The sequence below is a fragment of the Artemia sp. Qi Xiang Cuo genome, chromosome 7, assembly GCF_049724085.1.
Source record: "Artemia sp. Qi Xiang Cuo chromosome 7, ASM4972408v1, whole genome shotgun sequence".
Classification (NCBI taxonomy): domain Eukaryota; kingdom Metazoa; phylum Arthropoda; class Branchiopoda; order Anostraca; family Artemiidae; genus Artemia; species Artemia sp. Qi Xiang Cuo.
This window is the reverse complement of record NC_142800.1, coordinates 14,380,252-14,397,439: the sequence shown is the minus strand read 5'-3', so window position 1 is coordinate 14,397,439 and position 17,188 is coordinate 14,380,252. Positions and strand designations below refer to the sequence as shown.

At 33.8% G+C, this 17,188-nt stretch overlaps 1 protein-coding gene across 4 annotated transcripts in view; it reads left to right on the top strand.

Moving 5' to 3' along the window:
* Positions 1 to 655: 655 nt before the first annotated feature.
* scat (VPS54 subunit of GARP complex scat) overlaps positions 656 to 17,188 on the top strand; it is a 124,808-nt gene continuing 108,275 nt past the window's right edge. The window contains exons 1-3 of one of the 4 annotated variants that reach the window (XM_089091392.1): positions 656 to 672; positions 11,696 to 11,883; positions 15,913 to 16,263. In XM_089091392.1, the coding sequence (XP_088947518.1) occupies positions 11,746 to 11,883; positions 15,913 to 16,263 (489 nt within the window). In that variant the 5' untranslated portion in view covers positions 656 to 672; positions 11,696 to 11,745. Of the gene's footprint in view, positions 673 to 736; positions 873 to 11,695; positions 11,884 to 15,912; positions 16,264 to 17,188 lie in introns of those variants that run through there. The other 3 variants (XM_089091390.1, XM_089091391.1, XM_089091389.1) reach the window with 3 other exon arrangements.

The window sequence follows — 17,188 nt, the reverse complement described above, 5'->3', positions numbered from 1 at the left end:
TCTTAGCTTCATTTGTCATGTATAGCCAGTCTGGTCTTAGAAAGTATTTATACCATGCAATGATAACATTTCATTATTTACTCTAAAATCTCCTTGCAATAGCATATTTCAATAAATACTTGAATAATGAGAAACGTAGTTACATACGTTTAACAAAATACCTTCCCATTTGTGAAATAGTTCCTTACTGAATTTTCTCACTATGTGGTGGTTTTAGTGAGAATCCATAAAATACTTTCCAGCTCAGTCGCACGTCTCAAAAACCAAGTGTAAGCGAAAATGGAAAGCGTAAAGTGAAGATGATGCTTGGAGCACAATAACTAGTGGAATACGTATCAGCACCACTATCTAGCTTACCTCACTTTGGAACAGGTACGTGTCCTCTTCATTCGCGCCACAATAATGTCTTTTCTTTTCCCATAAATGTAGCTATGTTCTTCCACGTTCCTCGGCCTGTTTGAGAATTACGCTCTAATTTGGTTTCCAGCTTCACTTTCCACGACCTGTTAGAATTTTCTTTCCATAAAAGCAGAAAGCGTTTCCAAGAAACAAAAAACCGAATGGAAAGTTATTGCTGTCCATCTTCATTCACGGAAAGACATAGGAAGTGATTCTGGATCTGCTTTCCAAATCGCGAAAACCGTCCTTATGTGTAGATGTCATGGAAATTTTGTGTGTATAGTTAGATGTCTGGATATTTAAGTATCTTACTGAAATAGACAAAATTCATAGTTAATAAAAAATCAGTTGTTTAAATAGAATAATTTAAAGTTATGTCAAAAACAGGGTAATCTTACACAAAGACCATCCTTGTAAGTTAGGTAGATGTTTAGAGTAGCAGCTCCAACAAAGGAGAGAAGCTAAAACAAAGAGTGAGGCATTTCTAGATTGCCAATCTTATTTTCTTTAGCCTAGGCTAGCCTATATCTAGGCCTATTTAAGTTGTGTTTGTGGCAGTTCACCTCTCCCCTTACTAATGGTTCCATATGCAGCCTTAGGATATATAGGGCAGGGAGATTAAAACATCAATTTGAAAATTCTAGTTTAGATACTTCTTGCTATCTTTGAATGGGGCTAGGTTAAGAACAATGAACTTCCAGGGATGGATCTAGCCTATAGACTGAAGTATGTCCTGGGAAGGTATTTTGAAGTGCCTACCTCCACTTCTCCCCTCTCTAGAGGGCACTGACCTTTGATGACCTTTAAAAATTGGTAAATTTGCAGGTGGCACTATAATTTAGCTAGGATGAAAGTGAATAGCCTACATTGTTTGATGCCTTTTTATGCTCTTTCATAATTCAATGATTGCTTCTGTTGCAAATTGCATCTTGAGCCCCTGGGGCCCCAAAGGTATTTTATACGAATTATGAAAGAGCATAACCTAGGCTAAAAAAAAAAATCTAATCATGTTTTCACTTTCATCCTAGCCTAGCTAGCTTAGCTCCCATTTACATCAGAAATAAAATTTGCCCCCACCCCCCTAATGTTGAAATATATAGGCTACCCTGAATTGGCATATATAGGGGGAGGGGGCTAAAATTCATTTCCAATAGAAATGATTATGATATTTGTAATCAGCATAAAAAAAGGCATCAAATGGTATATTCGGTCAATATATACCAAATCATATTATTGAGTTTCAAATAAAGTGAATACACCATTCAATGCCTTTTTACATGCTGATTACAAATATAATCAGCATATCTATTGGAAATGAATATCAGCCCCCCCCCCCGATATAGGCTATAGCCTACCTAACCTAACCCTGAAATGGCATATATAGGGGGGGCTGAAATTCATTTCCGATAGAAATGCTTATTATATTCATAATCAGCATAAAAAAAGGCATCAAATGGTGTATTCACTTTAGTCCTAACGCAATAATATGATTTGGTATATATTGACAGTAGCCTATATTCACTTTAGTTGTTACTCAATAATATGATTTGGTAAATATTTACTGTTTACCCACCCCCACCACCCTAACGTGCAAATATATGCCCTGAATTGGAATATACCCTGGATAGTTGATAGCAAAGTTTATAATTGCAAAATTCAGCATTATTTTTGTTGATGGCATTTGAAAAACTTGAAATGTTAGGAAAAAGGTTTATATTTGTGCTGCCCAATAAATGAGGTTTGAATTGTTATAAATAAGTATTTTTGGAATTATAAACGTTACTCTTGAAAAACTTTTTTATAAACTAGGTATATGTTTTTAAGAACTTTCCAGTAAATCAACTATTGTTGATAACTTCTTTGTGTGGTTCCAAAAATGAAATACCTTTGGGGTCTTTTTAAGGGCTCATGATGCAGTTTGCAACAGAAGCAACTATTGAATTATGAAAGAGCATAAAAAAGGCATCAAATGATGTTTTCATTTTCATCCTAGCTAAAATATAGTGCCACCTGCAAATTTACCTAAAAATCTGTGTGTTATAGAAGTAAACCTTGCAAAATAGATCTTCTGCTTAATTAAAGTACAAGAAAAGCATTTTCAGCTTCACAACTTGGCTCAATCCCAATTTATGAGGTTTTGTAGATCTACAAATATCTTTCCTAAATTTAGAAAAAACCTATTGATATGGCTTAAAACTCTACTCAAATAAGAGGAATTGCATTTCAAAACTAAAACCAGAGAAAAAGAAACACAAATCTGAAATTAAGATAGTATAATGTTATTTTGTCAATGTTCCAATTAGTATAGACTCAAGTAGGCCAATTTTTAAGACTTAGAAATCAAAAGAAGGTTAACATAGTAGCTAGGCAATACCTTCCCAGAGTATGTTTTTTGGCTGTACTGAAATTTTAATTTTCCTGACCTGTTTCCAAGAAAACAAAAAGTGGCTAAACTAGAATTTGACCAAAATAGTAAATTTTTAAACAATTCAGATTTAAGAACAATAAAACACTTAGGCCTACTTTTTACCACACATCATATTCACATTAATCAGATTATCATGTTTCCTTCTATTACTTTCACATTTGTAATTTGTATTTTTTGTCCAGTATTCAACACAATCACTCAAGCTAAACTGGATATCATGAATCTACACAGCATCTCCAGTTTTACAATTGATCAAAATTGGAAGAACAACTGACTAGTATTTTACTAGGGCTATGCATTTCTCTAGTAATATATATATATATATATATATATATATATATATATATATATATATATATATATATATATATATATATATATATATATATATATATATATATATATATATGTATATATATGTATATATATATATATATATATATATATATATATATATATATATATATATATATATATATATATATATATATATATATATATATATATATATATATATATATATATATATATATATATATATATATATATATATATATATATATATATATATATGAAGTTCTATGCTAATAATTGACTTAAGGACAAAATGATCTTGCTACACAATTACTTTTGTATACTCTTTCCAAATATAATAATCAATTCACTTGTAAATAAACACCCCCCCCCCTGATTATCCAATCCCTTATAGGTAGGTATTAACCTACAATTAGGGCTATTAAAAAAGAAATATTCTAAGAAAACAATTCCACTTCATAAATTTGGCTTGTTTTTCTTGTTGAGCTGCAAAATGATGTGTTAGTTTTCTTACTTTATTTCTTAAGTCCTAATGTATATAACCCTAATATAATATAAATGTATATAACCCTAATAAGTATAATAGCCCTAATAGGCTATATAGTGTATGACTGCATTGATGTAACAATAAAATACATTGTTAAGACTATGTATGGGACCATATGATAGGAAGGGGGTGAATTGATTGCCATATTTAGAAAGAGTATATGACAAGGGCTCACATAGTATATTCACCTTGTACCTATATCAGTTAGAGCATGTTGTATATATTGACTGCCTTAGGATATATAGGAAATAAGACTAAATGAAAATGGGCTGCTAAAACAATAGAAATCTTAATTGATAATATACAGTATATTTATGTTCACCAGATTGTCATGTTTAGCTGTACAAGGAGTACCAGAGAACAGATAAACTATTTTTGAACAAATGTTTTGCAATTTTGTATTCTATTAGGAAATATTTTATCTCCTTTAAAGTCCTCTCTATTGGAGTTACTATACTTGTCTGATCTTTTATTCCTATGTCCAAAATATATCTGGATATTATTGCTGCATTTCTGCTCTTGAGAAGGAAACCCTGTAAAATTCTAAAAACTGCTTTAAAACATTCTAAAATACTGACTAATATCATTCCTTATGAATAACCTATAAACTTTACCCTTCAATGCTTACTAATAGTAAGGGTTTTACTCACCTAATTTAGGCTACTAAGTTTTTTCTAAAATACTGACTAAGGGTAAGGCCCCCTAATCCTGGACTGGCATTTCTTTTGAAATGTATTTCTTGCAGACATGGACAAAAGGTTCCTAATCTTGGACCTGATGTGTAGCCTAGAGATTTAGGTAGTTGAATTGGCTGATAGTTAGGGCTAGATTAGTTGGGATTGGCTGATCACAATCTTGAAAATATTTCTTTTGAAATGTATTTCTTGCAGACATGGACAAAAGGCTCCTAATCTCGGACATAATGTGTAGCCTAGAGATTTAGGTAGTTGGATTGGCTGATAGTTAGGGCTAGATTAGTTGGGATTGGCTGATCACAATCTTGAAAGCCTTTGTTCTTAAATATTTAAGTTTAGAAAAAAGTTAACCCTACAGCCTAGTCAATTTAATTACAATCATTCTGCCCCACTTCACTTGTTTTAGGTTAAATATGTCCGGGACTGACTCTGTCTATGATTTAGATACTTTGTTCTAAACTTTGAGATAACCTAGATCAAAATCACCTTAACACAAATATACAACAGATATTAATGTAAATTAATAAATAAATCTTAAAACAAGTGAAACTTAAATTGAATATGCAAATTAAGCTTGAAACAAACAAAATTCACCACAAACAAGAGTTTGGGTATGACCTCCTTCTCTTGCTGTAAAAGTCTAAAACCTACTGCGTTATTGGCGCTTTACTGAAAACCAATTTTGTGACAAATATTTTCTTTTGTACTTATCTATGAAAATAAACATTAAAATTATAGTAATATTTTGAACTGATGAGCTTTCAGCAATTAATATCATTATACATAAAATATTCAGTTTAATTTATTAGCTCTTTTTAAAGTTGTTAAAGACAAATATAGTTTCCCTACAAACAAGTGTTTGGATACTGCCTCCTTTCCTGACTATAAATAAAAACGAAAAGCCTACTGCGTCATTGGTGCTTAACTGAAAACAGATTATATTACAAATACCTTCTTTTCCAGTTCTTACAGCATTGAAAATAAAAATACAATTACAGCAAAATAAATTCTTGATCTGATGGATCTTTCAACAATTAATATCATTATACATGAAATGTTCAATTTGATGTTGTTAATAATTTCCAAGACGGTTCAAGATGCATATAGTTTTCAGTAAAGTGCCAATGCTGCAGTAGGTTTTTAGACCTTTACAGTGAAGGAAGGAAGTCATACCCAAACTCTTGTTTGTGGTGATTTTATCAAATTAAGCTTGAAACAAACAAAAATCACCACAAACAAGAGTTTGGGTATGACCTACTTCTCTTGCTGTAAAAGTCGAAAACCTACTGCGTTATTGGCGCTTTACTGAAAACCAATTTTGTGACAAATATTTTCTTTTGTACTTATCTATGAAAATAAACATTAAAATTATTGTAACATTTTGAACTGATGAGCTTTCAGCAACTAATATCATTATACATAAAATATTCAGTTTAATTTATTAGCTCTTTTTAAAGTTGTTAAAGGCAAATATAGTTTCCCTACAAACAAGTGATTGGATACTGCCTCCTTTCCTAACTATAAATAAAAACCAAAAGCCTACTGTGCCATTGGTGCTTAACTGAAAACAGATTATATTACAAATACCTTCTTTTCCAGTTCTTACAGCATTGAAAATAAAAATACAATTACAGCAAAATAAATTCTTGATCTGATGGATCTTTCAACAATTAATATCATTATACATGAAATGTTCAATTTGATGTTGTTAATAATTTCCAAGACGGTTCAAGATGCATATAGTTTTCAGTAAAGTGCCAATGCTGCAGTAGGTTTTTAGACCTTTACAGTGAAGGAAGGAAGTCATACCCAAACTCTTGTTTGTGGTGATTTTTGTTTGTTTTGAGCTTAATTTGCATATTCAATTTAAGTTTCACTCGTTTTAAGATTTATTTATTAATTTATATTAATATCTGTTGTATGTTTGTTTGCATTGATTGTTTATTTAATTTCTGTTCGTTTTAAGTTTCATTTGTACTTCAATAGCAAAATATTTTTTTTTTGTCTTAAGCTTGATTTTCATATTCAATCTAAGCATTAATCGCTTTAAGATCTATTTATTCATTTATATCATTACTTGTTGTATGTTTTTGCTATTATTGTTTATTTAATTTCTGTTTGTTTTGGGTTTCATTTATTCTTTAATAGTAATTCCTGGTTGTTTTGAGTTTGAATTTTAAAAGGTATTTGCATCTACTTAGCCCAAGTTTAAAATGGCCTTTACTTTTCTTTGAAAAGCTTATTTTTTTGGAAAGTGTTTTTTAATTAATTTTGGTTTGTTTTTGATTGCAGAAAATTTCAAGTTTTTAAAAATTCCTTATTTCAAAACCAAACTTAAAAAAAAAATCAAATATTTATCAAAGTATCAAAACTGATATCAAAGTAACAATATCAAAGTGAAAAAATGGGTTTGTGTCAACCTCGGAGTTTTTATTATCTGATGTTTGAACTATTTTTAATAAAATTGTTATCTCAAAATTTTTATCGGATGGGTTTGTGGAAAAATGGCGTGGGGGGAATAGATTAAGCTTTGGTCTCTTTTGACTCTTTAAAAGTGAACTAGAACTTTCTATTTTCAATAAAATGAGCCCTCTCTGAAGTTTATACGAGTATCCCTTCTATAAAAACCATATAAATCCCCAGAGTATAACTTGCAACGCCTGTCCCTGGGCCCTGGGAGGTTGTGTCGACCCTCGAGTTTCAATTTCTGATGGTTGAACTATTTTTAAAAAAATGATCACCTGAAATTTCTATCAGATGGGTTTATCCATCTGATACACCCAAAGGCATGGAGGGCGGGAGGGGCTAGTTGCCCTCTGATCTTTTTCACTCTGAGAAAATGAAATCAAAACTTTTAATTTCCATTCAAATGAACCCTCTCTGAAGTTTATACAAGTATACATTCCATAAGAACCATATATGCCCCCAGAGGAATACTTCCAATGTCCGCCCCAGCCCTGGGGGGGGGGTTGTGTTGACACAGGAGTTTTTATTATCTGACCTTTGAACTATTTTTAACAAAATGACCATACGTAAAGCAGTTTTGTTATATGATCCTTGAACTATTTTTAAAAAAATGGCTACCTCAAATTTTTTATCAGATGTATTTGGGGAAAAAAGGCTTGGGGGGCCAGCTGCCCTCTGATCACTTTTGACTCTTAAAAAGGGCCGGATTTCAATATCCAATCAAATAGCCCTCTCTGAAGTTTATACAAGATTTCCTTTCATACAAACAATATATGCCCCAGGGCATAACTTACAACACCTGCCCCCGGCCCTGGGGGGTTGTGATGACACCTGAGTTTTTGTTATCTAACTTTTGAGAAATTTTTAACTTAATACTTATCTCAAAATTTTTATTGGATGAATTTGGGGAAAAGGGGCATGGGGGGCTAGCTGCCCTCCAATATCTTTTGACTAAAAAAAAAACTTAACTAGAACTTTCAATTTCTACTCAAATGAGCCATCTCTGAATTTTTACGAGCATCCCTTCAATGAAAGCCACATATTCCCCCAGAGCATAACTTACAACACCTGCTCTCGGTCCCTGGGTGGCTGTGTGGACTCCTAAGTTTTTGTTATATGGTCTTTGAACTATTTAAAAAAAAGCTATTGCAAAGTTCTTATTGGATGGGTTTGAGGAAAAAAGGGCATGGAGGGGGGGGGGGGGCTAGGTGCCCACCAATCTCTTTTTACTCTTAAAAAGTGAACTAGAACTTTCAATGTCCAATCAAATGATACCTCTTTGAAGTTAATACAAGCATCCCTTCCATAAGACTTATATATGTCCCCAGGGCATAACTTATAACGCCTGCCCCCAGGCCCTGTTGGGTTGTGTCAACACCAGAATTTTTGTTATATGATCTTTGAACTGTTTTTAACAAAATAGCTATCTTAAACTTTTTATTGGATGCATTTGGGAAAATAGGGTTTAGGGTGGGGGGGGGAGCTGGTTACCCTCCAATATCTTTTGACGCTTAAAAAGTGAACTAGAACTTTCAATTTTCAATCAAATGAGCCCTCTGAAGTTTATATGACAATGTTGTCTATACAAAACCTTATATGCCCCCAGGGTATAACTTACAACCCTTGCCCTGAGGGCTGTGGGGGAGTTGTCCTCCTCAAAGACCAAATTTCCAGAACATAAAACTACGTTTAATAAAATGGCTGTCTCGAAATTTTGATTGGATGTGTTTGGGGAAAAGGTGGGCGTGAGAGGGGGGTTAGTTGCCCTCAAATTACTTTCGACTATTAAAAAAGGACTAGCCCTTTGAATCTCCAATTGAATGAGCCTTTTTTGAAGTTTGTATAACACTGCCTTCTATAAAAACCTTATATGCCCCCAGGGTATAACTTAAAACTCTTGCCTTGAGGGTTGTGGGGGAGTGTCCTCAAAAACATATTTCTATCTGAAAATCAACTATGCTGAACAAAATTGCTATCTCAAAATTTAGATTGGATGTGTCTGGGGGAATGATGGGGGGGGGGGGGGGGGGTAGTTGCCCTCCAATCAATTTCGACTATTAAAAAGGGCACAAGCCCTTTGAATTCCCAATTGAATGAGCCTTTTCTGAAGTTTTTACAACAACACCTTCTATAAAAACCTCATATGCCCCCAGGGCATAACTTAAAACCCTTGCCCTGAGGGTTGTGGGGGAGTGTCCTCTTCAAAAATATATTTTCTTTCTGGAATTTAACTATGCTGAACAAAATGGCTATCTCAAAATTTTGATTGGATGTGTTTGGGGGAATGACGGGCGTGGGGGGGGGGGGCTAGTTTCCCTCCAACCATTTTCGACTGTTAAAATGGGCACTACAACTCTCGATTTCCAATCAAATGAGCCCCCTTTGAAGTTTCTACGACGACCCCTTCTGTATGAAGTGCCTCTGGGAAAATAAATAAATAAATAATAAAAATTGGAGCTGTATGGCCTTTACTATAGGCAACGCTACAGCGTTGCTTCTGATAAGAAGGGCAAAATGATGTATGAAAAAAGGGGCTTCTTGCAATCTTCAGTAAATTTACAGAGTAGCAACTCTCAAGAAGTTAACATGGTAAAATAAAAAGAGATGCATTTTGATAACTAATTTAGTACTCTTTTTTATTGTTACATTTCTGTATGGTTGAAGAGGTTTCATATAGTCAGAGATTGTTCCTTAACTTACATAGAGAAAAGTTGAACACACTACCCAATCTTTTGTTTTATGCTCTTTCCAAATATATTAATCATTTTGCTCACAGGCTGAATGAAAGCTTTTAAGTGGACCTTCAATTGACATAAAAATGTATGTTAAAAATATACCATACCATACATAAAATTAGTAACTAAAAACTAGTAAAATATAACAAGATAAAATAATTTATCCAAAAATTATTAAATATTACACATAAAATTGTAGAAATAGAAAAAAAGAGGAGTGCAAAAAGACATTTTCAAAGTTATGAAGACATTCTCTTAAACCTTTCCTTATGACATCCTCTCACGCCAACTGAGGACAACCTCTTTTCATATAGCCCTTGATGGTTGGCCAAAAAGGACAATCTTTGGCAATCTGTCATCCCTCATCTGCAGAACATGCTCTAGCCTTATCAAAATTTCTCTCATTATAACCCTAAAAAGTAGGATCAAACCACACTTTTCATACAGCCTACTGTTTGGAATGCAGTCAGTCAGTTGGGTACCCAAAACAATCCATAGGCAATTTCTCTGGGAAACATCTAGCAAATCTTTATCTGTTTTTTTTGGAGTTTCCATGCCTCAGAACCATACTTGACTGCAGTCATCCCTGTAGCTTTCAATATTCCAATATTGGTTCACTGACTTTAGTTTTACAAACTTTGTCAACTGTGAAAAGACACACTGGGCCTTGGTTATTCTACTTTTAGTATCCTCACTGCACCTACCATCTTTACTAATAATACTACCTAGTTAAGTGAAGCTGTCCACCTGATCAATCTTTTTCATATCCTCCCACCCCAACCAAGGACAAGCTCCTTTTCATTTAGCCCTTGATGGTTGGCCAAAAAGGGAAATATTTGGTAAACTATCATACTTCATCTGCAGAACATGCCCTAGCCATATCTTCACTTATTCCTAGCCTTAGTGACTTAGTCTTCTTAACATTAATTTTAAACCTATTCTAGCACCCTGAGCTTCCAAAAACCTCTAAAAGTTCATTAATTTTCCTCACACTTTCATTTATGATGCATTTAAATTGGAAGTTCTTAACTTTCAATAGTGGAGACTAGATCTTGGTAGGGCTCTCTCTTACCTGGGGGAGACTCTTTGTCTTCCCCAGGTACAGTGAGTATCTTGTCTTTTCCTCATTGATATTTTTCATGGAATCCCAACCACGGAACCCAGCTGAGGGTCTTTGGTGGTATAATGATGCTGAGACACCCCCAAACTCTTCCCATATCTAAGCCCCACATGATCCCCCATCAAGAAAAAGATATTGAACCTCACCATCTCCATATCATCCTTTTCCAGAAATGGTACCTGATTACCATATTGCATCAATAACGAAAAATGATAGCCTACCTCTGACAAGGGAATGTCTCTTGTGATTTGAAAAGCAATTTTTCTACTTACAAAATCAATTTTGAAATATCTTTCTATCAAAATGGACCAGTAGATTAATACTTCACATCTGCAGTTGCTGCAAAGCAAACTTTTGCAAAAATCAATCACCTTGTTGTTTCAGGATTTTTGGTTACTGTTGTATCAGCAGCAAATGACAACTTGCAGAAAGGCAAGGGCAAATAGGACATTTGATTGATCACTTACAGACCATCCTTGAATGACTTCTGAACAGTCATAATTGAGTCCTTGAGACCCACTTTTGGTCCTTCAAGTATGTCAAATGGAGTATTTGCACAGTACCTCTACAGTAAATTTATCTATGAAGACTGTTTTAAATGTGCAATTTAAATAATTTGTAATATTTATTACCATGGGAGTAAACTTTTATTATAACTTGAAGCCTATCAATTTTATTTAACTGTATTGAAATATTGCTCTAATGCCATGTAGGGCAGGAGATGCATAAAGGGTAGTTGGAGGGCATAAAGGGCAAATTTTCTTTAAAGAGGGGTCTGAAAATTTCAGTATGCAATCAAAAGAGCTCTTCCTCATCACCCTATTGGTTATCCATTCTATGCAATGAGACCAAGAGAAAACTACACCTACCAGTATTGAAAATACATTGTCATCTGAGTTAACACTATCAAGTTGATTATGATCTATAGTTGCTGTAATTTTGCATTTCAATTTCTGTTGTAACTTTAAATTTCTTTTTAAATTATTGTAGGAATGGTTCTTGCTGATTTTCCAACTAATTGAGGCAAGAAGTATTAAATTATGCAGAAACAATTTGGAAATCCAATGCCTCGGAATTCCCTATTGGGATCAAGTGGAGCAGATAGTGGGAGATGGTCAATGTTTATGTCATGTCAGAATTTGGCTTCTGCCCTCAGTGATCCAAACAAAGGAAAACAAGTAAGAAAGGGATATGTTGGAAAAAAGAAAGGGGAAAAAGAAAAGAAAACAAGTAGGAAAGGGATATGTTAGAAAAGCAAAGGTAATATGTTGCTTGTTGTAGCTTTAAGGGGGATCTTTGCAAAATAGGAAGTGAGGTTAGAATTAGCATCATTTTACATTTGGTGATTTCGCTACTCCTCGTGAATTAGTTGGGATTAATTCCCTGTTTCTTGGCTTTCTTGGATTCCTATTTGTTTCCTAAAAATTAATTAAAAAGAAAACTTTCCAGAAAAGACGTTTCTCAAAGAAAAGTAATGGCCATATTAAGCTTAAGATCAGCAGCTTGTTTTAGCTTCAAGGGGGATCTTCACGAAATGGGAAGTGATGTTGCAATTGGTGTCATTTGGCATTTGGGGATTCATTGCTCCTTGTAGATTAGTTTGGATTAATTCCTTATTTCTTTGCATTGTTTGATCCCCAAGAATTCCATTTTTTCCCTATTCCTTATCTTCAGCCACAAGATTTAAGCATAATAGATATAATAATGTAAGAACTGTTATCTTTGTTGAATAAGTACTAATTCCATCATTAGTAACTGGTTGATTCGTTCTTCCTGATTCTTCAGTATTTGTCTGTGTATTTGTGCAGATTTTGAACGTTTTTCAAGTCGTTTTCTAAATATGTTAATTTAGAAATAGACTGTCTTGCATAGCAGATTAATGCTGAGCTTGGCAATACGATGCCAAGAGTTCAATTCCTGCTGCTGCAAGGCTGGAGGACAGGCGTGCAGCTTCTCCCTGTATAAAAGACCCAGCAACTGAAACGTCGATTTTACGCCCTATCCACCATTAATGGCTTATTAGCGTCTTCACTTTTTTTTATCCTTCTGTATAAGCATTTGGTGTTGGTAGAGCTGCAATCCTTTGTCAACGTCCTACTTCTTTTTCATGTCTTTTTTTAACATAACCTATATTAATTAAGGGTTTCTCTCCCATGGACAAGCTCTGGTTCTTGAGTGGACTATTTGTTATATTGTATGTTTGACTTATATAAAGGAATTCACAACCCCCAGGTTGTGGAGAAACGGTATAGAAATAATTAACGGGTATAATTTTACTTTTAAGCAATTGAGAATGTTGATGAGATTCATCCAGCCAATAGCTAACCTGAAAACTATAGATAGACACTATAGGTGATATAGAGTTAGTAACAGGAGAGTTTCTCTGGAGAGCCGGTATCAGATCGCTTGTTTGTTTTTGCCTGCTCAAAAGAGATCAGATTTTTTTTTTTGGGGGGGGGATGAGGCACGTAGTTTTGTCTAGTTATAGAGGTTGCACGCAGCGAATAGATTTCATTAAAAGTTGACAATATTTTTGTGTAATTTGGCAAGTATGCCCAGTTTTGGCTCATGGCTTGGGGACCAAGCTGGCACTTAAAGAAATTTTTTTCTTTTTTTCAGGGGGTTGGAGTGGACTATAAATTCTCGGACTTTAAAGGGAGGGTTGGGCCCATTTTGTCTAGTTCTCACAAAACTGTATGTATTTTGTTTTCTCATTCCTGGTGTCTGATAGGCTCTTTAGTTTTTAGGTTTCCTAAAAACAGTCAGAGCAAAATAACAAGGCTGCAAAAAAAAAAGTTTTGAACATAGTAATACAATATGGAAACCTTGAATTTCTCCCTACTTGAGAGTAACTAGCCCCTGGGATTTGTATCCCAAAGATCTCAAACTGAATTAAGCAATATCTTTTCCCTGCCCGCCAGGGATTAAGTTTTCATATAAACATGCACAGTGAAACTGGAGTTTTAATTGGTGACTGCAATAAATTAAGGTGGTTTCAGAACTGACTTGAAAACTAAATGAAACTGTTCAAAATAAAAGAATTATTGCCAAGGATACTCTTTATGATAATTTTTAGATGTATAACGGCTGTTCCTCCTAAAAGCTGGAGTAGAAGAAATAGTCTATGGAGGCTTGCAAGTCTCCTACCCTCTCAATGAGTGCTATTTTTAGCTATTCAAAATCTACTATAATATCTAAAATTTTGTGTGTTGAAAGGCCGAATCCCAGTATTATTTTAATTGTTTTTCAGATTGCTGTAAATATATTTGAAAAGTTTGACAGGAGATTATTTCCGTTTTCAAGCTGTTTTTTTCAGTGTCTTGCAGTCCGTTTAAGTTTGGTTCTTGATGGTGTTGGTATCAATGGGGAAAAGAATGCTAAAGAAGTATTTACGTCGTATTTGGTGGATATTGGTATACCTTCTGCTGTAAATTCTTTTCTGTCCTAATCGAATTTCAAATCTTATCTTGGGCCATCAGATGTTAAGTCATTGTTTTTGGAACCTGCTTTAGATGTATAAGTTACTTGAAGTGTTATGATATTGAAAATTTTACTCGTCATGAGGCCTTTATAATATTTGCACTAATGTAATCAAGTTCATGCTTCCTCCCGTTATTGCTCCAAAAACGAAACTTATTCGCCTCTCCTTTTATTATGACATTTCCCCAAATGTCCACGATTGTGCTCGAGTTATTAAACTATGCAAGGGCAGGCCATGAAATGATCCTGCTAGCTATTTACCAATCTTTCTTTTGTCTGTGCTCAGCAAAATTTTGGAAAAGGCAACGCTTTTCGGTCTTTATAATTTTCGAACTTCTAACGAGTTTGTTCATGATTTTATTTCGGTTTTCTAACAAATCAGTCAGCTGAGTTTACTTTTGATTTTCTTCTGAAATACCTTTACTCTGCGCCAGACTCTTCTGATTCTTGCTGCTTATCCTTGGATGTTTGTAAAGCTTATAATTCACCACAGTATTCTCCTTTCTCAGATTTTTCTTTTTTGGCACAATAGGTAGCCTAGAACGTTTCTTTGCTTGAAGTCTTACGTGCCGTTAGAGTAATCTCTGTTAATCCGCTTTTACCGTCAAAAGTTGACTATGGTGTCTCCCAAGGGTCAATTCTGGGCCAGTACTGTTCCCAATTTATCCAAATAATCCAATTTTCGTAGCCAGAAAAGAAAACATCTTTTTTCTTTCTCGTCTTTGTCACCCTGATTCTTCCTGTTTTCATAACCATGGTTTGTCTTAGCTCCCTTGTTGCTTCTGGTAGAATAAAGAATAATTTCATAAAGCAAGTGCATCTGTTTCTTTTTTATGGAACTTTAATCTATTAAGCTCTATATTGATTTCATTAAATTGTGGGTATGTAACACCTTAATATTTCAAGGAAGCTCAAACATATTTTCCCTGTATCAATTATGAAAATCCTCTTTCACAGTTTAGTTCAGGCCTACGTTGATAATTGCCCAGATGTATGGATGTCTGCCTTTCCTCCTTTTCTTCGATTGAGTATATGTTTTTTTTTTCTGACCAAGATTAATTACCCCAACTACTTCATGGTGATATTACACCGATACCACTGAATGAGATAAACTGTTTATTGTCAGAATAGTAACTCCTGCAAAAGTGCAGTTGGATTTGTTTCAGTTGTATAAGTTACGCATGTAACTTACTGGCTATTTGGTTATAAGATGCGATAATGCCTATGTCTCAATGTAAAAAAAGGCTATCCATGGTTGGGCGTTGTTAATTTTCTTTAACTATGTTTGTGTATATACAGTCAAAAGTGACATTAAAATAATGGAATGTAAGAAAGTAGAATTTTGTAACTATAAATTCGAGGTTAGCGTTTACTAGCCTATTTAGCTTGCCAAGAGTTTCCTAAGCTTGCCTAGGCCCGCTCTGATTCAGACTTGATTTTGGCTTTAAATAATTTTTTAGAAAAAAACCTGGATTAATTACTGTCTCCACAGAAGCTTTATTTCCTATAAGATTGGAGATGAGATCTAACCAATCTAATCAATTATATCAATTATCTTTGGAGTTTCCTACTTTTCTATTGAAGTCTCCAGACGCTACGCAGAGGGGGATGCGCTAAATCGCCGATATTTCCGTGTTCAATCGCTGATGATCCAACTTTTATATGTTTTCCATAATATTTGATATGGCGAACCACGTGACAAAATACTTTAGTTTTCGTATTTTCAGAAAGACATATTCACCAAGAACTGGGGTTATTCTTTCACAGAAACGTCTGAAATTCTAAGATCTCCCCTTTTGGACACACCCGAGACTGAAGATTTTAGAGATTACTTGAAAAGAATTTCCAGAAGGTACAAGAAGACGAGGAAGAAATCAGATAATCTGAGAAGACTTGAAGCAGCTCCCGAAAAGCTGTGCGAACCGCTGGACTCCGTCCCGAAGATCTATCTTCAAGCAAATTTTTCGTTGAAGAATCCAGATATTTTTGCCAAAGTTTTCAATTTGCCGGATTCTTTAGCTGACAGTGTTGGATCAATTAAAACATTTTTGAAAGGAGATCAGGCACTGCAGGAACAAGTAAGTTGATAATAATATTTATAGAGTAATATAATTATATATATTATAAATATGATTTATAATAATGTAATATATGAATATAATTAATTAATATAATATAATTATATAATTCCTAAACCTCTGCTCTTTATGCTTAAGTTTAACTTGTTGCTCCAACAACTTAAAAGAAATTGGGGCAGCGTATTCACTATTTATTATTATAACTCAAAGATGGAAGGCTTGATTAATGAACATTGCCTTTAAGTAATAAAATTTCCGTTCAAATATCTTGAATTCAGTCGGTAAACGATTCATTTGCAATTCCTTACTAATTGTGTTTGTTGCATTTAAAATATATTCGGTTTAATCAACATTAAAACTTTAACACAAAGAGGTTGGAGAGGGGCCAGTCCAGCTCCTATGCGGCGTAATTTCTTGGTGTTTTGAGTTCTATTGTCGCTTTGTACTTAGTTTTTATTTATTTTTTGTTATATGCATGATTAGATAGATGTTGATCAATAAACAATAAAATAGAATAATGATAATGTAGATGTACATGAAAATTAATTATGTCCCTAGTATTAAGTGGGACCGGGTACCAAAGTAAGGCTAAAAAATAGTAATATAACCTCTATAGCAAAATGTGTCGAGATACAAAAGTGGAAGAAAAAGGGAAATAAGAAGAAAATGTTGGGCAATTGATGTATTTTAGAAGCCACTGTAGTGGACACTCTAACGAAGCCACTTTAATGTAACAAAACTTGACAACGTAATTTAATCTTTCAACTCTAACCAATTTGCTTTAATTGCCCATGTTTTATTCTTTTTTTTGTCCAATTTCAGTTTCACTTTAATTTTTTTTGTTGTTTTTTTTGTGTTATAGTCCTTAACAAGTTCTCTTCTAGGATTTTTATTGTTATTGCTATTATTTTTTATTTTATTCGAA